Genomic DNA, 27,585 nt, shown 5'->3' with positions numbered 1-27,585 from the left:
TCCAAGTTACCATGCACGTCACATACCTTGGCAAGATCTCCCATCCTCATTGAGGGTAAAGCCAGGGTTGCATGTACAGGAATAGGATCCAGGAACATTTGCACAGAGCTGCTGGCAGTAACCATAGCGACATTCATCAATGTCTAGAAATAGAAGTACAAGCAAGGTAAGACAGGTCTCTTTCCTAAGGGTATCGTGAGCGCAGGGTCGTTGCCCTCCGTTGGGCAACCTGGAAAGACACAGGAAGGGGAGCTGATGCTAAGACAACGCCTGAGTATCCAGGCTGGTGATGCCCTTAGGATCATGGGACTCCGCCTCCAGGAAGCCCTCCACCCCTGAACCATCTCTGCAATGAACGCCTGAACCTATCCTGAAAGCTATAGGAAACATTTCTGCTTGGAGCAGAATATAGCTCAAGATGTCTTCTCAGAATGTATCCAACACTAAGATTTATGTAGCATTAAGGTTCAACTCTACAAGTCTATATGATCTTTTTCACTACAAGGAAAACAGACAAGTTAGTTTAACGTGTAAGACGATCCACAGGAACACTCCAGTGGGCTGCCTGCCAACTCCATTAACAAAGAATATGTCCTGCCGTCGGGAACAAGAGCCAGGGCCACGAGGGATGGGTAATGCTACAGTGAGACCTGTGAACCCAGTAACACGAAGATGTTCATGTGCACCTTGGCTCTCGTCCTCCTGCCCGAGTAGACATAAACCTCTGGGTAAACACCTTCCTTCTGCGCCACTGCTGGCCTCCCCAAGGACAGCAGCAGAGATGTGCAGAGTGGATCTTGTCAGCATACAATGACTTCCCCTGTACCAACCCCTGGGGAGCCTGATGTCTTTGGGAAAGGGGTAATGGGCGGGGCAATTCACTCCCATAGGGCAGGGTGTCTCAAATGAAATCACCAGCTGCAGGAGGGGACAGTGATCTCATCTATCTAGACTCAGCTAGGATCTGACTGTAGCCATCACTGATCTTTCTCTCATTCCCACTGTGCCAGGAAATCATCATGTCCCCTCCCTGGTACCCCAGCTCCTCTGGAACCAGGGGGAACCAGCTTGGAGCCTCAGTTCCTATGCCCAGTTTCTACTCTCCACTGCCAGGATGAACTCCACCTCCCCAGTCCATCCCAAACCCTTAGCTACTGTTCAGTCCTCATCCGGTCACGTGCGCCGTCTTGTGATCCTCCCTTATCTGAACCCTAGCTACTTCTAATCTATCCCAACCACCTCCGCTGCCGGAGCACTGGGCAGGCAAGCTCCCAGTTGAAAAGCTCTTTGTGTAGTCTTTGTTTGTGTAGTTGTTGATCCTAACCTCTTCATCAAGTACAGTTTGGCACATCACCAATGCTCAGGGAAGCAGGTAGGAAAGGTGCCCTTTCCCTTAGGAGCACAAGAAGGAAAGACAGCCCTCACACCTCTCTGCAAAGGCAAGGCCTTCACAGGTGCACAGAAGGGAAGGTGGCTGTTAAACTTGCACGTTGACGGAGGGAAGGCCGGAGGCCAGCCTCGACTAGGGAAAGGTCTCCAGGTCATGTGTCTGACTGTCACATGGCCATGATAAGTAGCCCTCTTTCCAACTCTGGAAGAGAATGATCTTCACAAAAAGAGGAAGTGGCTGGCATCTCTCTGGCCAGACTAGTCTAGTACTTTTGGATCCTGGTCTCTTCCATCTCTCTAGCGCCCCTTCTGGTGGAAAAAAAATAGCCTGAGAAGCAGGAGATTTCAAGGTTAGAACTAACTCAGTTTAAATTTGCTGGAATGGCTCCTCCTCTTTGAGTTTGCCTCCAATTCTATAAAAGTTGGATGATATAATATCTGACATCCGTTCCAGCTCTGAATTTCTACATAATAAGTTCCTTACAAATAACTTCCTGTCATTGATGTGCCTACGTTCAAATCGGTAGCATCAAATTTTCCGTTACAGCAGAGATGGTTTAAAATGAACAGGGACTATCATATTCTCAGCACCCGGTGCATCGGCTCTTCTGTGCCTACCTGGAATTGAGGACCAGGCCAAGACTAGGCAGCTGACCATGCCTCTAGGACCCTGGACAGGTCAGGAGAGCAGACCCAACACAGCCTCAACCAAGAGACTTGGAAGGAAGTACAGTTTTCTATATATATATATTTTTTCCATGATGTTCGTTGGATCTGTTTCTCAGCTCCTCTAGGACTGAATTTCAGCCTACAGAATAATGTCTTAGAGAATTTAAACTGGCAAGACTTTTCCAAGAAAACACGACATAGAAATCACAGCCTGAGAGCAGAAATTGAAGTGGCAGGGGGAGACTGCTACGGATTCATTCACTTGGCTAAATGTAAATCCGGAGTGAAAAAGAATTAAGGGGAAAAAAAGGCCCTCCAGCAAAAACAAACAGAAAGATCTCATATCAGATGCCAACTTCAAAGGACAAAATTCTCAGTGATGGCTGACGATCTTTGCATAAAAAGAAAGAGCCAGCTAATGGGGTGGACATGGCAGAGGTGGGGGTATTGGGAGATGATGGGCTTTCATCAGAATCTACTGATCCACATTTGGGACTTGGAACATTTTTCTAAGCAGAAGTATTCCCTCCATCTAGTATTACCACTAACTAGAGCAAAATAGCCCTCACTTCGATCACTTCTTGGCTTTGATATGAGCATCCCGAATGCAGGAAGAAGGTCTGGGTAAATTCAAACTCAAGCACTTAAAGTACTTTGAAAAACTACCATGACAGGCTAATGATGATACGTGATCTTAATGGGAGGTGACAAAAATAAGCTCATTTAATAGTCTTCTGTACCCCTCCAAGAAAAACTTACCATACTTGGGCCACACACCACATTGCACGGCAATGGCAACCACCAGTTTCCAAGAGTCCCCGTCCCCCGTAGCCACACCCTCCCACGGCTCTTACCTAGGCACTGGCCTTCAAGAAGCCAGTAGCCATCAGTACAGGAGCAAGTGTACCCTCCTTCGGTGTTGATGCAGATCTGGGTAGGGTTACACTGGTGGGAATCTGTCGCACACTCGTCCACATCTGTAATACAAAAATATCCCAGAGAACATCCTTCATATCTCATATCATATGGGCTCTGCAGCCATCAGAGGTCCCAGCTGTTCATTTTCTTGGCTGGAAGGCAGCCAGATCAGTGGAATCAACCCTGGCGAACAATGGGATGACAGATGTCATAGCTAGATGGCACTCACATCTCCAAGTTCCTTAATAGAGGATCCAAGCTCAAAAAAAATTAACCTGTGTTCATGATGGTATCTCCCAAGGTGCCTTATACAGGCACTGGACAATCAGTGTTCAAAACTGTTTAAAGGGGCTGGAGAGATGGCTTAGCAGTTAAGACACTGGCTTGTTGAAGCCTAAGGACCCAGGTTCAATTCTTCAGTACCCACATAAGCCAGATGCACAAGGTGGTGCATGTGTCTGGAGTTCATTTGCAGTGGCTAGAGGCCCTGACACATCCATTCTCTGCCTCTTTCTCTCGTAATTAAATAAAAATAAAATATCTTTAAAAAAATTGTTTAAACACAAACATCCTTCTTCCCTTTTTCCTATACAAAGCTTGTGGGAGGAATACCCTGGGTCCAAGGACAGGATCGTATTATGGTACAGTCTCACTTTTACTAAGGGAGGACACTTTCTCCCTCTCCATGATCTCATGTAGCACAGGCTGGCCTTGAACTCACCATGTAGCTAAGGATGATCTTGAATATCTTCTCCTCCTAAGTGCTGACATTACAGGCATGTACCACCATCCGTTCCAGTTTCAGGAAGAAAGTTTGTTTGTTTGTTTGTTTTCATTAAGTGTTCATACATTGATAGGTACCACAGGAGCACCCTAGATCTTCTTGACCCAAATCCAGTGCCTTTTCTTCTCATCAGCACTGCCCCCCATGGCCTGCCTACCCCTTCTGGTGTCCCACCTTCACAACTGCGTCAGGTTTGCTCTCTTACACCTTCTCCTCACCCCTGCCAAATGGTACACTGTGTGGCTGCGGGAACATCCAAAGCTGCCGTTTACCGTGTGCTGTGCCTGGTGCCATATTTACCCTAGTAGCTACCTCACAGACCCACTTTACAGCTGAGCAAACTGGGCCAAGGGAACAACAATAAACATCAAGCCATTGGCTGAGCCCAGGCCGCCTGCCTGACTGGAGCTCACGGTGCGCGGGGACCCTGGGGGGAATGGCCAGAGCCGAGGAGATACAGGAAGGGCTGAGCAAGGCCTTGCTGCCTATTCTCTGCCCCACCTCACCCTGTCAGACAGCTTAGGTTTAACCCAGGGCGCTGCCTATGTCCGACAGCCCCGTCACACCTCTTCTGCCTCTTAACACTGCAGGTTGCACAATTTCTCCTCATTCACCCAGATGGCATTTAGGGGCTAGGGAGGTAGTTCAGTGGTAGAGTACCTACTTAGGGCCTGGTTTTGATCCCCGGCACCAGAGATGACAACCGTGCATGTAGAAGAGAATAGGGTGTGGTAGCTCCCTGAGACCGGACTTGGTGTAGCATTGGGCTTGGTTTGCTGTGTGCTCAAGAAGTGATCATAAACCGGGTGTGGTGGCACAGGCCTCTAATCCCAGCACTCAGCGATCCTCCTACCTCTGCCTCCCATGAGTTCGAGGCCACCCTGAGACTACATAGTGAATCCAAGGTCAGCATGGGCTAGAGTGAGACCCTACTCAAAAACAAAAAAAAAAAAAAAAAAAGGAAAATTAAAAGAGAAGAGAAGCAGTCCTATGTTGTTCTCTGGCCTCCACATGTGCATTATGGCACGCACATGCCTACACACACACAACACGTTAAAAACAATAAAAATTTGGGCTGGAGAGATGGCTTCGCAGTTAGTTGCTTCCCTGTGAAGCCTAATGACCCTGGTTCAAAGCTCAATTCCCCAGGACCCACGTTAGCTAGATGCACAAGGGGGCGCACGCGTCTGGAGTTCGTTTGCAGTAGCTGGAGGCCCTGGCACATCCATTCTCTCTCTCTCTCTTTCTGCCTCTTTCTCTCTCTGTCTATTGCTCTCAAATAAATTAAAAATAGCAATAAAATATAAAAATTTAACTTTCACTAATTCATTTACTGAATGTCAATATATTTTAAGACCTCTATAGGCTCTTGGAGTTTTTTTTTTTTCTTTTAAAGATTTAGACTTGTATTTATACTCCAAGACTTCTCATATTTATTTGAGAGAGAAGAAGAGGCAGGTAAAAATAGAATGGGAGCACCAGGGCCTCCAGCTACTGCAAACGAACTCCAGATGCATGCGCCACCCTGTGCATCTGGCCTATGTGGGTCCTGGGGAAATGAACCTCGGTCCCTAGGCTTCACAGGCAAGCACTTTAACCACTAAGCCATCTCTCCAGCCCCCTTTGGAGTGTTCTTTAAAGGGCTTACTTCTAGCCTTAAAGCATACGCAGTGTAATGGTGTATGCATGGTAAGCGTTCAGTAACTGTGGGACATTGTGCACGTGCACCAAAAGCATGAGCTGTGGCTGACAAGTCCCAGCCTGGCTTTCCTCAGCCAACCAAGTGACACGACCATTTAGCAGCGAGCACCATCCCCTAAACCGTCAGCTCACACACCTGAGGGGGCTCAGCCTGGGAATGTTTGCACTGCAGGTTTCCACGCGGAGTCGGAGGAGGCGGTACACATTCCGGCCCACAGCTGAATCGCTTACATTCAATGCATTTGACTTAAATCACAGAAGGAAAAATACATTGCAGCACTCCAAGGACATTCTTTGGCAGAGCCTCCTTTTCGGCATCAGTGGAAAAAGCACAAGTTACAGCAACCCGAGCAAGTGTCATTATCCTCCTGCACAAATCCTGCCTTCTATTTCCCTTCCTGTGCAATAGTTAGGAAGTGTCTCCCAGGAGAAGGGATTCTGGATCTGTGCAGTCACTTATTCACTCATTCTTTCTGTGTGTGATTCAACACCATGCGGAGGTCAGAGGAGAACTTCGGGTGCTGGTATTCAGTCCATCTTAGGCAGCCACTCTCATTCACTGCTGTGCTCAGCAAACTAGCTGGTCTAGAATCTTCCAAGGAGTCCCTCCTGTCTCTGCCTCCCATCTCTCCATAGGCAGCTGGGATTACAGATGCTCACAACTGCTCCTGGCTTTATGTGGGTTCTGGAGAGCTGAATTTGGTTACTCAGCTTTCACAACAAGGGTTTTACCCACTGACCCATCTCCCTAACCCCTCGTTCATTCTTTATGCTTTATAGTGGCACTGTGTATGTGTCTGTCCATCTTTCTAAATCTCCTTAAGGGCCCTAAAGGAGAGCTGGCATCAAGCACAGTCCCTCCTGGAACATTACTGAATGCCCTTCTGCTGGCTCTCTGCTCCCTCCTAGGATCTGTGACTCCAGTCAGCTGCCTGGGCACTTGAAGGTTTCTACTACAGTAAGCGTGGTTTACTTATCCCCCAGGTGGGGCAATGTTTAACTGCTGTCCCGGTGACCAGCATTCTAGAAACTGGAAGAAAGGGCTCATGGAATTTTCTGGAACCTGAACAAGCCCAGTGTTGTTCCTGCCCAGGACGAAGTCCCCCTCAGCTGCGTCAAGCAGCACAGCTTTGCTGACTCGTGAAGCATTGTTTGAGCTGCAACTGCTCCCTTCCCCAGCCTCCAGTGTGGCCTTCTCCACTCAAACAACTGTTCACTCAAAAGTCATTGAACCGGGGGCTGGAGAGATGGCTTAGCAGTTAAGACGTTTGCGTGCAAAGCCAAAGGATGCTGGTTTGACTCTCCGGGACCCATGTAAGCCAGATGCACAAGAGGGCGCATGCATCCGGAGTTTGTTTGCAGTAGCTGGAAGCCCTGGGGCACCCATTGTCTTTCTCTCTCTCTCTCTCTTTCTCCTTTGCCTCTTCCTCTCTCTCAGATAAATTAAATTATATTTTTTTTAAAAAACATTGAACCAGTCACCACCCTACCTTGATGCTCGCTGGGAGGCCACAAGCAGAACAGGCTCCAGGGCCCAGGACCATGTGCCACACCACAGGATGCTCATCTGGGGTTTCCTGCTAACATCTACGTCTCACATCCCAGCCAGACAGTAATGTGGGCAAGAATGTAAGGCAATATAGACAGAGAAATGGCCTATGGCTCAGTCATGATCTCACACAGAAACCAGATGGAGGGATGGGCCTCATATCGCAACACAATTTGACCATTCTGGCAAACCAAAACACGCAGAACCTTTCATTCTGGTTGTTTTGTTTGTTGGTTTTATCGAGGTAGGGTCTCACTCTAGCCCAGGCTGACCTGGAATTCACTATGTAGTCTCAGGGTGGCCTTGAACTCACAATGATCCTCCTACCTCTGCCTTCTGAGTGCTGGGATTAAAGGTGTGCGCCATCACGCCCGGCTACAACCTTCCATTCTGATTCAGGATGAGATGGTGCTGCACCCAAATGCTATTGCAAGCCTCAGCCTCCAAAGGAAAAGTCAGCAGCAGAAACAAGGGGTGACTGGCACCCCTTCCCCCCCACCCCACACACACACTCGTTAATCTGGAGTTCTCTGAAGACTGAGTATTGTACTGCCTGGTCATGCCCATTAAATTCCCTCTCCTTGGGAGTGGATCCTTCTCAGAAAGCGTCAGGCAACACGTTTCTGTCTCAGAGGCTAGAGTTCCAAGAACAAGCCCTAGTGTTAACTCTCGGGTTATTACCTCAAAGTTTCCAGTGGTAGGCACAACAGACTTAATGTGCCGCTGTGAACATGTCTCAGTATAAATCACAGGCATCCGCATGCCAGCTATTACATTTGAATGTTCATATTATAAATACATGTATTCATAGTTTCATATTTATTCCTGAAAGGTAATAGGAAAATACTAAGTCTACTTTCATAGCACAAACTCTGATCAAAATAAAATGTTCTTTGAAAACTATATGTTGAGCTGGAGAGATGGCTCCATGGTTAAAGGTGCTTACTTGCAAACCCTGATGATCCAGGTTCGATTCCCTGGCACCCATGTAAAGCCAGATGCCCAAGGTGGCACATGTGTTTGGAGTTTGTTTACAGTGGCAAGAGGCCTTGGCATGCCCATCCTCTCTCTCTCTCTGTCTCAAATAATTTTTCTTTGGTTTTTCAAGTTAGGGTGTCACTCTAGCCCAGGCTGACCTGGAATTCACTATGTAGTCTCAGGGTGGCCTCGAACTCATGGCGATCCTCCTACCTCTACCTCCTGAGTGCTGGGATTAAAGGCATGTGCCACCACACCCGGCTCAAAAAATTTTTTTCAACTATACATGCTGGATGTGGTGGTATGTGCCTGTAATTCCAGCACTTAGAGGCTGAGGCAGGAGGACTGCCGCCAGCTCTGATCCTTGCCTCTTCCTGTGTCTCTGGGCTCCAATTCTGTGAACAAGCAAGGGCTGATGTGAGATGCCTCCCCTGAATGTCTCTGTTCTAGTGTGAGAAACACCATTGATAACCAAAGGGAAACACTCTTCCTTGAGTGACACTGAGAGCTGCCCAGAAGTCCTTGGAAGTCCACAGCATTCCAAGGGGTCCACTCTTCCTTTTTTAATCAAGACCAAAAAAAAAAATCATTTTCTTGGTAGTAAATTTTTATCCAGTGAAACATGTTTTTCCCAGCCATTTTTGTTCCTTTCTTGCTCTAGCTAATGGAGTTTGATAAGAAAGAAGACAATAATAATGGTGCATTCCTATGCCTTCAAGCAAAGGCTGTTTTAGCCCTGCTGCTGGGCTGGGCCAGGGCCATTTTTTTTTTTTTTTTTTTTTTTTTTTTTTCAGCCAGACAAGCCCAGCCAAGGCTGGAAGCTACACAGGATTTACTTCCCAAACACCTGCTTAATTAAAGACTTCAGCATTTGAGAACTCGCTCGCTGAATTCCTAGGACATCTGCACTCCATGTGTCTCGCAGCCTTGGGTGATCACCAGGCATCAAGTCCTTTTGTGTTTACAGCCTTTTCCCCAGTGCTTAATGCGAAGCGTGGAACACCAAGGCTTGCTCATTCTGTAGCACTAATTAGGCAACAAATATGTGGTCCATTTTCCAAACAACAAAATAAGTCCTTCCATCTTGGAAGAGACCAACTAGAAGAATCCAGAACTCGGCCTCTCCCTGGATTCTGTTCTTCTAGCCATAAAGCAAGAGCTTGGAGGAGAATTCTGAGAGGGCCTTAGCTATGATCTTCTACAGAGACGAGCTATGTAAGTAATGAGGATCACATTGGTTTGTGGGTAATTATTTTCATCCGCAGCATGTATGGTAAACATTAACTGACTGCAGTTGCTTTCAAACAGGGCAGTGAATTGGCCAAGCCCATTCAACTCATGCCAAAATACAGTGGCCACTGCAATGGGGGGGGAGGGAAAGCACACATGTCCTTCCAAGCATCCTGCATCAAGATGTCCTAAGAAGAACGGGGAAAGGCTGCTGGTTGGCAATCTAGACATGTTTTCTTAAAGGCTTGATGTTCGGCCCCTCACTAACTAGAGAGCAACCAGACATGGAGCTGAAATTAGATTTCCATTTGCTAAAATTCTTGCCACTCATCCATCACCAGAGAAGATTTTTGAATGGGTGGCACCAGCCAGCATTTTCTAAACCTAGCTACCCATGAGAATCATCAGACTACATCAGAATGTCTGGGATTAAGCTTGGCAAGCTGTATAACTTTTAAGTTACCTAAGCTAATTCAATGCAAAACCATCTTGGGAACTCACTGTACTATCATAGGCCAGTGCTTTTAAACTTTAGCATGCATATGAACCAGTGGGGATCTGGTTTAACATAGGATTCCAAGTGCCCATTTCTCTTTTATTTTTATTTATTTGAGAGAGAGAGAGAGAGATACAGAAATAGGCAGGTAGAGAGAAAGAGAGAGCAACTGGACACACCAGGGCCTCCAGCCACTGCAAATGAACTCCAGATGCATGTGCCCCCTTGTGAATCTGGCTTATGTGGGTCGTGGGGAGTCGAACCTGGGTCCTTTGGCCTTGCAGGCAAACGCCTTAACCACTAAGCCATCTCTCCAGCCCCAGAGTGCCCATTTCTAATAGCTCCCAGGTCATGCCGGTGGTAGTGGTTCAGGGTCCACCCTGCAAAGCAAGGTGCTAGACTGTTCTGAGTGATGCACAGCTGTGTCCATACAACCTGCTGGACATTCAGAAGGCATTTGAGATGCCTAGGAGGGCATTCATCAAGAAGCGATAAAAAAAAAAAAAAAAAAAAAAAAAAAGCAAGCTGCAATTCCCTCCCTGCTGTAGCCAATCCTGTCGCTATGGGCTCTGCAATGATTCCACCAGCTACAGACTAAAAACATTTGCAAACTGGACATGTGTGGATTTTACTTGCTCCTTTTCCTTTCTTTCTTCTTTACTTTCCTTTTCTCTTCCTTCTTTCATTTCTCTTTTCTCTTCTTGTCTTTCTGAGGCTAGCCCAGGCTGACCTGAAATTTGCTACAGCATCCTAGGCTGGCCTCAAACTCAGTGATCGATCCTCCTACATCAGCCTCTCATATGCTGGGATTGTGGGTGTGAATCCCCATGTCCAGCTTTTCTTTGTTTCCTTCCTTCCTTTCTCTTTCTTTCCCTCTCTCCTCCCCCCTCTCTCGACAAGGGTTTACTATGTAGCCCAGGTTGGCCTTAAACACTCAATTCTACTTCCCCTGCCTCCGGAGTGCTAGGATAAGAGGTGTGCAGCTACAGAGTATTTTTTTTCATCACTCCCTAAACAATGCAAAATACTATTTACATAGCATTCACATTGTGTGTTTGTATTATTAGTGGTCTATAGATAACGTAAAGTCTATGGAAGCGGGCTAGAGAGATAGCTCAGCAGTTAAAGACACTTTCTTCAAAGCTTGACAGACGGCTCGGGTTGGACTTCCCAGAATCCACATAGAGCCAGAGGCACAAAGTGGTGTATGCATCTGGAGTTAATTTGCAGCAGCGGGGGGCCCTCATGTGCCTGCGCTTACCCTCTTTCTCTCTCTCTCTCTGAACTTAAAAAAAAAAAGTATTTTTTAAAAAACAAAGTCTATGGAAGGATGGCAGAGATTATTGGGCAATTTTGTAGTAGACTTGTTTTTGAGGAGTTGAGTGATTTGAATATATATCTGAAGGGCTCCTGAAACTAATCCCTATGGGTGCTGAGGGATAACTATACTGTTGTTTAAGAGTCACCTTTAATCCCAGCACTCGAGAGGCAGAAATAGGAGGATCACCGAGAGTTCCAGGCCAGCCTGAGACTACATAGTGAATTCCAGGTCAGCCTGGACCAGAGTGAGACCCTATGTCGAGAAAAAAGAGTCTTGTTAAAGCCCCTAGCACAGTCTGACTACACGGAATGCTGCTCTGTTCACACACTGCCATGGTTCCATCCGCCCTTGCACCAGCTGGTGGCTGCTCTGCGAGGCCTTGACCCTAGGTCATAATAACCTGCCAAAGGTCCTCTGCTCCTTTTAGTTATTTAGTGGTGTTTGTGTTTCCTATGAGTGAACTCAGTTTCCTGAATCTTAACCAAGATCTTAGAAATCCTGCCCCTAAGGTGATGACGAAAGCACAAAAGGCTCCAAGTAGGAGAAAGGTTAACGTCTTTCCCTCAATACACATCATCATCGTTGTAAAATGAACCCTCAAGAGCACAGCCAGCGAAGGCCATGGGTCCTGACTCCTGTAATCTGCCTGGCCCCCAACATGCCCTGCGTCCTCTCTGCCTACTCCCCACCCACATCCTGACTCCTGTCTTGTTATCTTCAGTTTCAAAGTTTGAGACATGAGCCCCCCACACACATGCACACACACACACACACACACACACACACGTGTGCGCGCAAGGCTCCTGCTCCTAGTGTTCTGTCTGTGTTAACAGTGCCATCATTTCCCAGTCTTGAGGAAGGATGCTCACTTGATGGAGAGAACTGAGCTCTTGGTCTCCTCATAAGGCCTCACCTACTGATCACATCACCCTGGGAATCAGGACATCAACAGAGGAATAGGGCTGGACAGACACCCATAGCAACTTGCTGGCCTGATACACTTTGCTGATCCTCTTTCCTCCCCAGAGAGCTGGACATCTCAGAGGAGCAGGGGGTGTTTGCAGCAATCACAGGTGGGAAGACATCAGTGAAGGAAAAAAAAAAATACAGCTTCCCACCTTGAAAACAGACGTCAGGCTGGGCGTGGTGGTGCACCCCTTGAATCCTAGCACTTGGGAGGCTGAGGCAAAAGGATCAACATGAGTTCGGGGCCAGCCTGGGCGACAGAGTGAGTTCCAGATCAGCCTGGACTAGAGTGAGACCATACCTCAGAAAACCAAAAACAGGGCTGGAGAGATGGCTTAGTGGTTAAGCGCTTGCCTATGAAGCCTAAGGACACTGGTTCAAGGCTCGATTCCCCACGACCCACGTTAGCCAGATGCACTGGGGGGTGCACGCGTCTGGAGTTTGTTTGCAGTGGCTGGAAGCCCTGGCGCGCCCATTCTCTCTCTGTCTCTCTCTATCTCTGCCTCTTTATCTATTGCTCTCAAATAAATAAATAAATAATTTTTTTAAAAGGGTTTGAGGAGATTACTCAACAGTTAAAAGCACTTGCTTGCAAAGCTTGCAGGCCTGGTTCAATTCCCCAGGACTTATACAACCAGGGACATGCATCTGGAGTTCGTTTGCTGTGACAAGAGGTCTAGGTATGCCATACACTCTCCCCTCCCCCCAGCAAATAAATAAATAAATATTTTTTAAAGATATCTAAATAAGCATTTTTTTTTTTAGAAAAAAAAAATATCGGCAGGACCTTAAGGCATAGCTGGAAATCCCATCTATATTTCTATCCAGACAAAGCCTTCAGCCTGGTGCTGGTGTGAGAACCCCCAGGTGTGCAAACCCACCCCAAGGGACTAATCAGTCCAGAGGCAGCAACAAACATCCCCTGCCGGGTCCCCCTTGGCGCTGGATAGGAAATCGCAGGTGCATTTCTTCCCACAGCTGAGATCAGCCGGGGCCAGACTCCAAGTGTGATTCCCTCACCACCTCACAAGGACCTCCTAGTGGGGATGGCTGACCTGCTCCGCAGCCTCCTTATCTCTAGCAGGTGGCCACCCTCACTTACCCTCCTCGAGCCCACAGGAATGGGAAAGCCGGACACTGCTTACAAAGGGGGTGCAGAAGGAACACGTAACTAGGAACACTCCAGCTCTGGGAGGGGAGGGCAGGTCTTAATGCTTGGAGCCACGATAGACTAGTTCTCCCATCCATTTCCAAAACCTGTCTCCTAGCACAAGTAGGGAGAAGTGACTGGAAGCTCGAAGCTCATTCTTCATAACAAGTTTCAAGAACTGGGTCAGTTTTGCGTACTTCAGAGGGCAAGCCACTCTGCCACCCTCTTCTGCCAGCAGCCACCACTTCGTCTAGAAGGATCCTACACCCCTTCTCGTGCTCATTAGATCAGAGGGTAACTGTTGAGGTTCTGGCGGAGGGGAGCAAGAGGCGAGGGGTATAAGAACCATGGAGTGGGAAGAGAATGCGACAGGCAGAAAGAGACAGACGCTGTCCCTAGGTGAGGAGTGGTCTTGTGTCCTGATCTCGAAGTGAGATCCCAACTCACACGGAGCACAAGGCTGAAACAGCCGCGCCCCACTTCCCATCCCCCTCTGGGCTAAGAGTCAGGTTATATCACTGGAACCTAAGATAAGTATTGGAACGGAGTGAACACTTTTCAGGATTGAGTGTTTACTTGGCCAGTGAAATGGGTACTGCCCCTCCTACTGGCCCTGCAGGGTCAGCCACAGCCTCCTGGGTTTCCCGGGCCAGTAAGATAGGAAGGCGAAGAAGCTGTGGGGGTGGAGGAGGGGCAGACAACTGGCAGACCTGCCAGCCTGTGCCAGCCGCTACCTCCGCCTCCCACCATGACTCACATGGCGCCAGGGGCTTAATGCCAACAGCACATCTGTTCGGGGCTCGTCCACACCACACACATTTACCATGGGCCAACACTGTTGAAAGGCTCTGGGATTCAAAGACAAATGAGATGCAGCATGTCTATGAAAAGCAGCAGCGCCTGATGACCCCCATTCAGTATGGCAAGAGTCACGGTGGGGAAAAGTGGGGAGGGGAGCATCCCTGAGAGGAATCACTTCCGGAGGAGCTAGGAGAAGGATGTGGTGGAGGCTGCTAGCATCCTTCACTAGCCTTCTCCCAACAAAAGACTGCATTTTAAAGCTGGAGAGATGGCTTAGCGGTTGGGCGCTTGCCTGTGAAGCCCAAGGACCCCGGTTCAAGGCTCAAGTACACAGTACCCACATAAGCCAGATGCACAAGGTGGCACATGCCCATTCTCTCTCTCTCTCTATCTCTTTCCCCCTCTCTCTCTGCCTTTCTCTGTCTCTCCAAAATAAATATGACTGCATTTTAAAGCTTCCTGTGTGGTGAAGTAGGACTACGTAACTAAAGCCCGGCCAGTAAGAATAATGGGTACAACATCTGGGTCCTTCTTTGAAAAAGAACAGACGTTTCCCTTTTTTTTTTCTTTCCTATCTCAGGGATACAGATGTGATGGTGAGAGCTATAGCAGCCATCTTGAATCCAGAGGTGAAAAGCCTACCTAGATTGCTCTCTACCTTATTACTTTTTTTTTAATATTTTTTGTTCATTTTTTATTTATTTGAGAGCGACAGACATAGAAAGACAGATAGAGGGAGAGAGAGAGAATGGGTGCGCCAGGGCTTCCAGCCACTGCAAACGAACTCCAGACGCGTGCGCCCCCTTGTGCATCTGGCTAACGTGGGACCTGGGGAACCGAGCCTTGAACCGGGGTCCTTAGGCTTCACAGGCAAGCGCTTAACCGCTAAGCCATCTCTCCAGCCCACTTTTTTTTTTTTTAAACAGGGTCTCTCACTGAATCTAGAACTCACTGATTCAGCTAGACTATGTAGGCAGCAAGCCCTGGGGACCCTCCTGTTTCCATGTCCCCCTGGCTGGGATTCCAGGCATGTGCCACGCCTAGCTTTTATGTGGGCTGGAAATCCAAATTCAGGTTCTCATGTTTGTATGGCAAACACTTGACCCACTGAACCATCTTCCTGGCTGTTCACTTGAGTTTGTTTAAACTTTTGCAATACGTGTAAGTAGCAGGAATGGGGAAATTCTAGTAAAAACACTGAGAACAGGGCTGGAGAGAAGGCTTAGCGGTTAGGTTAAGACATTTGCCTGCAAAGCCAAAGGATCCTGGTTCGACTCTCCAGGACCCATGTAATGCAGATGCACAAGAGGGTGCATGCGTCTGGAGTTTGTTTGCAGTAGCTTTGGAGGCCCTGGCGTGCCAATTCTCTCCCCCCACTCCCAGCCTTTCTCTCTGTCTTTCAAATAAATAAAATATTTTTTTAAAAACACTGAAGGCTGGAGGGATGGCTTAGCGGTTAAGGCACTTGCTAGCAAAGCCAAAGGACACAGTACCCAGGTACAATTCCCCAGTACCCATGTAAAGGCAGACGCACAAGCTAGCATATGCATCTGGAGTTCATTTGCAATGGCTAGAGGTCCTGGGAAGCCCATTTTCTCTCTCTCTTCTCTGCATCTTTCTCACTCACTCTGTATCTCGTTTTTACTCTGAAATAAAAGCTAGTCATAAAGATTTCAGGATGCTGGAGAGACCTGTGCAGCCTGTTGGGGGAGAAAAGTCATTAACAGTCTTAACCAGCCATGGACCTTGCAAGCTTCGTGGCTGGCCAGGCACAAAAGGTGCATGGTGGCATGTCTGTGATGGAGGAAAACAACTGCTCTCTGAACGGAACTGAAGCCTGCTGTATGGGAGGGAATTAATGCTTGGCACTAAAAACGCTTTTAATTCTGGCACTCGAGAGACAGAGGTAGGAGGATTGCTGTGAGTTGGAGGCTTAATGCCAACAGCTTTCACTAAAAGCATGAGAATACAGAGTGAATTCCAGATCAGCTTGAACTAAAAACAAAAACAAAAAAAAAAAAAACTATGGCTGGGGAGGCAATAAGACCTAGCCAGGAAGCTACTACTATTTGGATAAATGTATTTTGAATATTAATTTTTACTTTCTAGTAGTTATAACAGGTTATTCTTTCATCCCCTCACCCCAGCTCCCATTACCCTGGAGGCCCTCCTCAGTGAGGTTATGGTATTCACTGGAGGGTCACGAAGGCCTCAGTCAGTCCCTGTGGGGGTGACTGGGGACCGTGACTCAGGATATTCATACCCACTCTGTGGTTCTTACCTTTCCACCCCCTCTTCCACAATGAAATGGGTTTTCGTGTCCACCAAACTGCTCTCTAAATACTTACGTTTGTATTAATGCTACTCTCACTTTGGGTTAAAGAAGCGTCTTTTTGCAGATAGTGGTGACTGCTGGGGAGACTTAAAATGCATCAGAGTGCTGAGACCAAGACAGTACAGTGTTCAGCACTAAGTGAAATATCTGTCACCCCGCCCCCCCCCCCCCAGTAAGGCTCAGGGACCAGTGAGGATTCAGTGAGAGACCCCCCACTCGCGGGAACACACAGATGAGTGATGGCGGGGGCTGCTTGATATGCCTTTCTGACCTCTACATGTGTGTGCACACATGGGTATATAACACACATACCATACCTATTACACGGACACACACGAAGGTATAAATAAAAGCTAGTCACCTCCTCATTAAATAAGGAAACGAGCTCTCTGTTGTACAACATGATGGTCTCAGGACAAATACCAGTCTTTCTGCATGCCTACTACGGTCCCTGACACAATCAGAGTGGTTCACAATCCTAGTAACCATGAATAGCTGCATGTGTTTAGGGCTTACCACGTGCCAGCCACCGTGCTGAGTACCCCACCTGTACCAGCTCATCACGTCCTCCCAGCCATTCTACGAGGCTTTAGTGAAAGTACCGGGGGAGGAGACAGCCCTGGAAGAATTAGGTGGCATGCCCCAAACAGTACAGCTCTGAAAGATCGGAACCCAGCAATCCAGATTCAATCTGCCTCAACTACCATGACCCTTCGTGGGGCATCAGTGGACTGAGCCCTTATGCCTCACAGCATGCTGGAAGGGTTGACTGGTGTTGCTATGTGCAATGATGTGACAACATGGGGAACATATTGACATGACATGCCCACAGGAGTCAAATTCATAGAGATACAGAGGAAAATGGCAGTTATCAAAAGGAAGGGATGGTGATTGTGCAATGGCTTGCAGAGTTTTGGAGTCACAAGATGAATTTGAGAGATCTGTTTCACAGCACTGTGGATTTTCTCAATATGAATGAAAATCTCTTGCAAGAGGGTCAGATGATAGGTATGTCAAGTGTATTTTACCATAATACAAAAGTTAATATCTTTTGCAAGCAGAGAGAGAGAGAGAGAGGAGAATGGGCATGCCAAGGCTTCCAGGTTCTGCAAACAAACCCCAAATGCATGTGCCACTTTGTGCATCTGGCTTTATATGAGTACTAGGGATTCAAACCCAGGTTGTTAGGCTTTGCAAGCAAGCATCTTAACTGCTGAGCCATCTCCCCAACCCTAAAGTTTGTCTTTTTTTCCCCAGGTAGGGTCACATGCTAACCCAGACTGACTTGGCACTCACTCTGTAGTCCCAGACTGGCCTCACCTCCTACCTCTCCCTCCCAAGGGCTGGGATTAAAGGTGTGCGCCACCACACCTGGCTCCATTCAGAAACTACCCCACCAATTTACCTGTGTGTAGAGGCCAGAGGTCAATGCTGGATACCTTCCTCGCCATTCTCAACCTTGTTTTGAGATAAGGTGTCTCACTGAACCAGGAAGTCACTGATTCAGCTAGACCGCCTGGCCTGCAAGCCTCGGGTATCCTCCTGTCTCCACTTGACCAGCACTGAGATTCCAGGCACATGCCACCAAGCTGGCTTTTATGTGGGTTCTGGGGATTCAAACTGAGGTCCTCATGTCCAGCATTTTGCTCAACTTGAGCTATATCCCCAGCCCCTGCCTGACTCTTTTAGCTGCATGATATAAAACAACTTTTGGGGTTTCTGTTTACCATCCTGGTTCCCTTATGTGTATAGACAGTTAGTGATGACCCCTAAGTCAGTAGGATTTTGTGAAGATGTTGTATTAAGTAAAATCCTTACTACAGTGCTAGGCAGGGAATTGGCCCTCAGGTAAGATAACTTGTTGATTGTTTCATGTGAAGAAATAGAAGGAAGAGAGGGACAGGAGAATCTAGCTTCTAAAAATAAAATTTAAAAAAAAAAGGGCCAGGAAGCCAGGTTCAGAACTGGCTCTTTGGAGGCCTTTCTCCTCTGAGAAAGCAAGGTCTCAGGACTGTAGTATCTGGAAACCTGATTCACCCTACTCCTCCGAGGCACAGGTGTCTGCTGGGCCCTTCCCAAACCCAGGCAGGCAGAGGAGGCCCTCTGGAGGACGCTAGGGGAAGGGACACCAACGTGGTAGGAGACACCTACCTACAACTTGCCTTTGCGTACAGAGCAGGGGCCTGGACTTCACTATGGCCAGGTAAGTGGGGTGGGCAGCCTCATGGTGGAGACTCACCTGATGTCACTTCACAAAGGACCTGGGAGGACAATGAATTATCTTCAGCTTTCTGGTCAGCTGTATATCAGGTGTCTATTATAAGCACTGTTTCTATAAATGTTACTAAAAATATCGCTATTCTCTCCCCCCCATATACATATATATGTATGCACATGCACATATATGGAGAATTACACTATATAAATAGTGTGTAGTTATACAAATGGAACATTGTGACAATACAGATAGGTTGCTATGACATAAATGTTGTAATGTATAAACATTGTGCTATTTCATGAGGCTTGCTCTGAGATAAGAATGTTCTTATATTTCTATGTGGACCTCTTTCCAGACCTGTCTGACAGGCATTTATTTTCCAAAGAGGCTGAGGAAAATACAGAGAAGTTATGACTTACTTTTTTTTTTTTTTTGGTTTCTCAAGGTAGGGTCTCACTCTAGCTCAAGCTGACCTGGGATTCACTATGTAGTCTCAGGGTGGCCTCGAACTCATGGCGATCCTCCTACCTCTGCCTCCCAAGTGCTGGGACTAAAGGTGTGCGCCGCCACGCCTGGCTCTTGACTAAATCTTTTTTTTAATATACCAAAGTTGTACTGAACTCAAGAAGGAGGGAGTGTGCTCATAAAGGAAGGGACTTTTCATTCTTCTTCCATTCATTTAACCAACATTACTGACTGGTGCTGGACAGCTCAGAATTTTTCATTCTTTGTCTCCAGATAGTCTCCATAAGCAGAATTAAGTCTGGTTTTTATTTGCTTATATCCTCTTAGGTGAGTCTAAGGCATTACCATCCCACTATTAGAAATAATAAGACGAAGTAGAGGTGGGTAATGTACATGTCAGGAACTCAGCTGGCCCACCACTGACTAGGCTGATGTCAGTTACACCATTTTTTTTTCACAGAGGCATCATGCCTGAGTTTTAGGGATTCAATAAAATGTGAGGTTCACTGGAGGACACACCATCTGAAATGTATTTATAGAACCATTACCATTATAGAGAAATTCCCTTTCTCTGGGTCATATAATCAGCATGTGGGAAAGCCATTATCTAAATCTATTGAGTGTAAGGCTGCTGGGAAGGCTTCAAGTTGCCAGTTTTGCAAGCAGCCTCCCCACCACCCCCTGCGTCTGCTTCCTAGGCCAATAAACAGGGGAGAAGTCAATATTTTTGATTCCCTGCAGGGCATTCTGGAACAGTATGTGGCTTGCAGCATTGGGCAATTTGAGTCACAAGAGATGATTCCATGCATCCATAGTCAATAGACATCTGTCATTCATTATATCAACAACTATTTACCAAGAAACTTCTGTGTTCTTGGCACTGGGCTAGACACTATGGATGTGAAAGTGAATAAATCATATCCAAACAAATTTTAGACTTTATCATACAAGCCATATTCCTTGGTGACAATGTAATTAAATTACAAAGCAATATAAAAGGTGAATTATGGTCTCATAAATGTGTAAAATTTAAGAACTCATCACTGAATAAATCATAGATCATAATAAATAAATGCAATGGAAACAATATTCTTAGACCTTAATAGCAATGGCATACTATACACCATGTGTTGAAATGACATTTCAGTCAACAATAGCCATATATATTATGGGGATCCATAGAAATATAAAGAAGCTGAAAATTCTTACTTTGTATGCTTGCCGGACCTTTGCTATGTTTATATATGTTGAAATACATGAATAGCCTCTCATCACTCTCTCTTGCCTACAGAATATAAATAAATACTTCTGTTACAACTGCCCATAGAATCCAGTACTATAACGTGCTTTATAGGTCTGTAACCTAGAAATAGGGCTCTGCTACACAGCCCAGATGTGGATTGTGTCAGCACATTCTGTGGTGTTCACATAGGACAAAATGCCCTGATATCTCTCAGGACATATTTTCTTTTTTTTTTTTTTTTTGAAACATTTTTTTAAATTTTTTTTTAATTTATTTGAGAGCGACAGAGAGAAAGACAGATAGAGGGATAGAGAGAGAATGGGCGCGCCAGGGCTTCCAGCCTCTGCAAATGAACTCCAGACGCGTGCGCCCCCTTGTGCATATGGCTAACGTGGGATCTGGGGAACCGGGCCTCGAACCGGGGTCAGGACATACTTTCATTGTTAACTGACACATTTACAAGACACACAGGAAAATTATATATGTATATTTTTTCCAAGTTCTGATGTGGGGGGGGAGGAAAGGCTTAAAAGTCATGAGTGAAGCATCTAGCCTGAGAAATTGGAAACAACAACAACAAAAAACCCAAGAAGTCTAATGGCCTACACTTACAAAGAAGACAAGAGAAGGAAAGAAGGAAGGGAGGGAGAGGTTAACAAGGTCAGAAATTGGTTCTTTGAAGTAGTTAAAATGATTATGGACTTGGAAAGGTTTGTCATTAAAAGAAACAAATCAGAAATAAGTCAGTACAAAATATTAGGAATGAAAATAGCAAACTATAGAGCAAAAAGAACTAAATCAAAGAATGTAGTGAAATAGTTCATCAAATATTCTAGAAACCTAAAAGGACTAATTTTTAGAAAAATATGACTTTGAAAAACTGATTTAGGAAGGAATTAGAAACCAGATGTGGTGGTGCAGGCCTGGAATCCCAGCACGGAGGAGGGAGGAGGGGGGAGGGTTGCCAGTTTGAGGCTGGCCTGTGCTACATAGCAAATTTGAGCCAAGCCTACACTACAAAGTAAGATCATGTCTGAGGGGAAAAAAGGAATATCAAGTCCAAATAGTTGAATAATCCCATAATTGTAAAGAATTTACATTGGCAGCTAAAAACTTTCCCATTCACACATACAAAATGCCAGATTTCAATGATCTTATAGGCAAACTCTAATAAAGTTTCCATGAAACAGTCTATGATTTGATTGTTTTAGCTTTCCAGGGACTAGAAAAGAAAAAATCTCACTCTATCAAGATTATATGATACCAAAGTCAGAAAGAGAAATTCAAAAGAAGGAATGTGAGGGGCCCCTTTAATTTGTAGATACTGATGTCAAAAATCCTAAACAAAATATTAGCCAAACTAGTTGAACAGTATATTTTAAACAAACTATGGCTATCTCATGACCAAATTGATTTCCCTAGGAATGAGAGGGAGGGGGTTTTAATAAGAAAATCTACCACTGTGAGTACTCAAATGAACACATTTCTTAAAGCAAATAAATATTTCAATATGTTCATAAAAAGCATTAGATGAAATGTAATACCCATTAGTGATTTCTTAGTGGTACTTGGGATAGAACCCAGGGCCTTGTGTATATTAGGCAAGTGCTTTACCACTGAGCTACACCATGCTTTTTCACAAGAGAAAGACAGCTCAGCGAAGCTTAACTGTCGATAGTGAAACATTAGACGCAATTCTCTTATCAGGAAACAGATAAGGATGCCTATGGTCACAATTTACATTTTTTTTTTTTTTTTTTTGAGGCAAGGTCTGACTCTAGCTCACTCTGTAGCCCAGTTTGGGTTTGAACCCACAGCACTGCTTCTACCTTAGCCTCCTCAGTGTTAGGATTAAGGTATGAATTACCACGCCTGGCTATCATCCATTTTCTTTTTCTTGAAAACACAAAAAATAAATATAAATCATAAAAAAAGAAAAAGCTCTCATGATTCACAGATACTGTGATTGTCACAATAACGGGAACGATTCTTGAGCCAGGCATGGTGGTGACCTCCTTTATTCCCAGCACTTGGGAGGCAGAGGAGGGAGATCTTACCTTGAAAAACCAAAAAAAGAAGAAAGGAGGAAAGAGAGAGGAGAGAGAGAAGGGAGGAAAGAAATGGCACTTTTACACATTAGCAACAAAAAGACTACTGAATATTTGAGAAGATGTTATTTGTTAAGCAACAATCCGACTGGCACAAACTAAGAAACCCATGAGATTCTAGATCAAAATATACCCTAGAATACTGTAAATCAGCAGATAGCTGTTTTGGGAAATGCACTGCTTGTGAAGTTAAGATTACTACATTATAGCTCAGTACTATATCCCCTGGGAGAATATTTGCAGCATCATTCTTTTCAACAGCAAAGAAGCCGAAACCACCCAAATGGCTTTTGCCACAGGAGTGAGTCAATAAACTGTGGCATAATCTATCCTCATACTGGAGACTTCTACTGGTAGTTTTTTTTTTTTTTTAACACCAGTAAACAACAGTAAACCGCATTATGGTGGTAACCAAATGCTCTCTTATTAGATTTGAGGCCCATTCCATGGGAAGAATTCATGCCTGGCACTGAAAATCTAGTCAAAAGCCTGTAGCTGGGAAAGTCATAGGTCCTAGGAGGGAACATGCTATGGTTGTTTGGCTAAATAGATATGTTGTGCCCATTAAATGACCCTCTAAATATTCATGTCTGTATCCATAGATCAGTGCTATTCACACCTTTGGCCAAAGAAGTTTCTTTTTGCCATGTAACTACTGGGAGACTCAAAACTTGTCAAAGGAGTCAGAGAGATGGCTCAGTGGTTAAAGGCCCTTGCCTTGCCTGCAAAACCTGATGGCCCAGGTTCAACTCCCCAGTAACCAAATAAAGCCAGATGCATAAAGTAACCCATGTGTGTGGAGTTCACTCGCAGTTGCTGGAGGTGTGCCCTACTCATGAGTGCCATTTTCTTTCTGCCTCTTTCTTGGTCTCTCACATAACTAAACATTAAAAAAAAAAAAAAAAAACTGTGGGCTGGAGGGATGACTTAGCAGTTAAGGCACTTGCCTACAAAGCCAAAGAACCCAGGTTCGATTCCCTAGTACCCACGGAAAGCCATATGCACAGGGTGGTACATGCATCTGGAGTTCGTTTAAGTGGCTAGAAGCCCTGGCCCACCCATTCTTTTTCTATCTGCCTCTCTCTCCTTAAATAATAATAATAAAAAAAAATTTAACTCATCAAAAAGTACTGACAATAAGAGACTGTTGAGGGATCAGCACTAAATAAGACCTCTCTATCACCCCCCTCCAAGGCTCAGGGAACACTGGAGAAGAGGCAGTGGAAAGAATTTAAGAGCCAGAGGATGGAGAGGAGTGCTGTGGGATGCTGTCTTCCAGACATGAAGTGGCATTTGCATTCATGACACCACAGTGACTGTTGTTACCTGTACAACATTGGGCCCATCAACATTCTGTCATAGATGATAAAAGAGAAGGGTAAAAAAGAGAGAGAGAGAGAGAGACAGCAAAGTAGTTAAAAAGAAGGGGAATAATGAAAAGGAGTAGGGGAGAGGGACAAGATAAAGTAATTGGAGGGGTTTATGATAATTTTTATACATATACATAGTATATTTTTATCTATAAAATAAGCCGCATGAGGCGGTACACTCATTTAATCCCAGTATTCAGGAGGCTGAGGCAGGGGGACCACTATGAGTCTGAGGCCAGCCTAAAACTACACAGTGAGTTCTAGATCAGCCTGGGCTACAGCAACACCCTACCTCCCACCCAAGTAGTAACCGGGCCTGCCACGGTTTAGCGTCCACAATCAGATGAGATTGGGCACGTTCAGGGTAGCATGGCCAGAGCCAAGACCCTACCTTGAGAAAACTAAGTAAATAAGAACCTTCAGCTACAGTCACCAGCATAGATGGGAATCTTAGAAACCCAATGCTGGATGAAATAAGCAAGGCTTGGAAGACCTTGGAAAGAGGTGGAGGGTACAGTGGTGTAAAGCAAGCAGAAGCTACACCACACGTTCTTAGACTGGGAGCTGGCTTGTCACACACGCATAGGAAACAAGCTTCCAGTTCAGTGTAAGCTCCATATAATCTGTGTGAACATCAAATACTGCCTAAGTTCCTTTCACAGGATCCCAGGTCTAGCCCTTGCCCATGTAGCACCCATACTACCCTCATGTGGTCGTGGCACCCCAATTTGCTCCGAGGGACCTTTCCATACCCTGCCATTTGTTCCAGGTAGCCTTAGACAGTGTGGCACAGTCACAACCCCACAGGTGGCTGCTCATAGCAGTAAAGTTAGGGATTTCAAGCGACCCAGGCTGACTCCCGGAGCCTGCCAAAGTCTTCGGCTGCAGCAGCAGCTCCAGGGATTTGGAGGCGGTCTCTGCGTTAACATGCGAGCCTGGAGCTGCCAGACACAGCTTGTCCCAAGAATGCAGAAGACTATGGATCGGAGACAGGAGATGGAGACGGAAAACAGCAAGGTCTGAATTGCATTACTTGAGCCCTGGAATTCAGCCATGTCTGAAGCTAGTTCCACTGTCGGGCTTTTCAGGTATGAAAATACAAATTACATACCATGTTTTTCTTGCTCCGTGCTCTTTGCTTGTTTTACTTAAGCTACGCTGAGTTAGGGCTCCGTCACCTGCAATAAGAAACACAACCTTCTCTTCTAGAAGAGACCCTTTTGAGGTCAGAGGCCACCGAGAAGCCATTCTCCCTTCTTGTCCCTAATGACCAGCCTTCTAAGGTCTTTGCTGTCCCCATCCTGAGCCCATTGGCACCTCCTGCTTTGAGTTCTCAAAGCGCCGTGTTCTAAACTCCTAATCGCTGATGCACTGAATTTAGTCAAATTTCCCTACAGTTTTAACGAACCAATGAGTCCAAGTGCTGGCGTCACTTCATCAAAAGCCAGGGCATCAATGCTAACTGAGAATGAGCGTTTTGTTTTTATTTGAAAGAGAGAGAGAGAGAATGGGTGTGTCAGGACCTCCAGCCACTGCCAACAAGCTCCAGACACATGCGCCCCCTTGTGCATCTGGCTTTCGTGGGTCCTGGAGAGTCAAACCGAGGTCCTTTGGCTTTGTAGGCAAGCACTTAACCTCTAAAGCCATTTCTCCAGCCCCCGAGTGTTTCATTTTTTAAAGGTAAATCTTGAGAGACCTGCCCCCTGTTCCTAGAAAGCTCTGAGAACACAATAGTTAAAGCCGTCTTCCCAGCCCTTGTCATGTTAAGGCACACGTAGCTAATGGCACAAGGGGTGAGTGAGGGCCCAGGCATTAGAAGTTCCTGCCAACCATCCCATGAGCCAACAAGACAATGCCCAGGCATTCTGTCCCCATGTGCCAGCCGGGTAGCTTGGGTCTAGGGGAAGGTGTGCAGTGAGGATGGTGTTTCTGAGCCAATCCTCAGGTGAGGCTTCTCCTAGCCAGACAGTGATCTGCCCTCCCTGACAGCACATTCTCCGTATTCCATATGCCATCTGGGACAGGATGCTTCCAAGTTCTGCACATTCTTCTGAAGCCCGCCTGCCAAGGCCCAGCTGTTTCTGCAGAGTCAGGCTCTCTGGGGCGCGCGGCTCTGCATTCGCGGACGGACCCTGCGCCCGGCTGAAACTGCTTTTGTCTTTCCAGCAGACCCAGACTTTCCGCCAAGAAACAAGAGGCCAGAAGGTCACGGTGGGGGAGCAGGGGTGTCTCCATAAAGCCGGGCCAAAAGAATGCCACTATTTAAGAAATGATTAAAGAGTTTCTTCAAAATTAGCCTGAAGAGTCATTCCCTTTGAACTCTGGGGGTTCAAGAACGCTGAGCACTCAGTCTGCAGATTCCTCCGTTGACCCATTGTGCTCAAGCCAGGAGGAAAGGATGGAGAAAGTCTCGTGTCTCCATAAATTCTGCAGAGGGCCTGCGAAGATGTTTCAGTCCATAGAGCAGTCGCTATGTCAGCAGGAGGGTTCAGATCTGAGTTCAGATCCCCAGCATGAACGCTGGGCATGAGGGCACCCACCTGTAATCCCAGCGTTTGAGAGACAGACAGCAGATCCCCAGAGCAAACTGGCTAGCTGGGCTAGTCAAACTGGTAAGTTCTAGGTTCACTGAAAGACCCTGACTCCAAGAATAATGTGGAGGCCAACTGAAGAAGACGCCAATGTTACCCTCTGGCCACACACACATGCATGTGTACCTGTACATACATGTGTGCCATACACATATGAACATGTGCACATACACACATGTATGCCACACATATGCATATTCAAAAAGAGCATAAAAATTAAATTTGGGGCTGGAGAGATGGCTCTGAGGTTATAAAGTGCCAGGGTTAATTCCCCAGCACGCATGTAAGCCAGATGCACAAGGTGGCGCGTGCATCTGGAGTTTGTTTGCAAGGGCTAGAGGTCCACTGTTTCTCTCTAAATAAATAAATAAATAAATAAATAATAAATAAAATATATTAAAAAATTTTACCCAGGAGTAGTGGTGCATGCCTTTAATCCTAGCACTCGGGAGGCAGAGGTAAGAGGATCATCATGAGTTTGAGGCCAGCCTGAGACTCCATAGTGAATTCCAGGTCAGCCTGGGCTAGAGTGAGACCCTACCTCAAAAAAACAAACACACACACAAAAAAATGTAGGCGCTTGTCTTTGTCAATGAGGGTGGGGAATCTAAACAAAGGTTTGTTGCTGTGGCGTTTACCAATAGTCTCATCTTCCTGCTTACCCAGCACTTGCTACTCAGTGTTCTTGGGCTGTGGGCCCATCCACAGGCCAAAAGACATTACAGATGCCCCCCACCCCATGAAAGGATATGAGGGAGATGACAGAATCAAAGACAACCAACCAAGATAGAGGCTTGGTTAGGACACAGGGCACATAGGTGAGTCTCTAGTCTAAGGGAGGTGATGAGAAATGTCCCAATAAAGGGACACATACAGCATTTCAGGAGCTCAAAGGGGAAGGTTCCAACAGGATCACAATGGGGACAGTAAACGCCAAAGAAGTCCTCTTGGAAGGAATTACACATGAGGGTGATTAAGGACAAGAAGAAAGATGGCTTCTCTGTGGCCTCTGATCTCAGAAGGGTTTCCACTAGCGGATAAGGCAGTGTTCTATGCCCAGATTGTGTGCCCAGTGTGACTTTGACCTGTTGGGGTGACTTGGGAGAGAGGAAGGAAGGTAGGGACAGACACAAAGAATAGAGTGAAAGTTGGCTCAGTAGTTCTGATGGAGACACTGCAGCACTATCTAAACAGCGGTGGTTTATTTTGTGTACACTCAGAAAAATTTTGATATAACTTTATTTTTTTAAATCAAATATAGAAAAAGCATGGGTCCAGGGAGACAAGGTTAGATGATCTAAGA

General features: G+C 46.1%; 1 protein-coding gene across 2 annotated transcripts in view; it reads right to left on the bottom strand.

Moving 5' to 3' along the window:
* Nucleotides 1-27,585, bottom strand: part of Fbln5 (fibulin 5) — an 89,653-nt gene that overhangs the window by 30,378 nt on the left and 31,690 nt on the right. For both annotated transcript variants that reach the window (XM_004649334.2, XM_045155020.1), the window contains exons 5-6: nucleotides 2,913-3,035; nucleotides 27-143 (exon numbers count right to left, since the gene is read on the bottom strand). In XM_004649334.2, coding sequence (XP_004649391.1) covers nucleotides 27-143; nucleotides 2,913-3,035 — 240 coding nt within the window. The remainder of the gene's footprint in view (nucleotides 1-26; nucleotides 144-2,912; nucleotides 3,036-27,585) is intronic.

Source organism: Jaculus jaculus, chromosome 7, assembly GCF_020740685.1.
Source record: "Jaculus jaculus isolate mJacJac1 chromosome 7, mJacJac1.mat.Y.cur, whole genome shotgun sequence".
Taxonomy (NCBI): Eukaryota; Metazoa; Chordata; class Mammalia; order Rodentia; family Dipodidae; genus Jaculus; species Jaculus jaculus.
The sequence above is the reverse complement of the archived record's forward strand: the minus strand, read 5'-3'. Positions and strand labels throughout refer to the sequence as shown.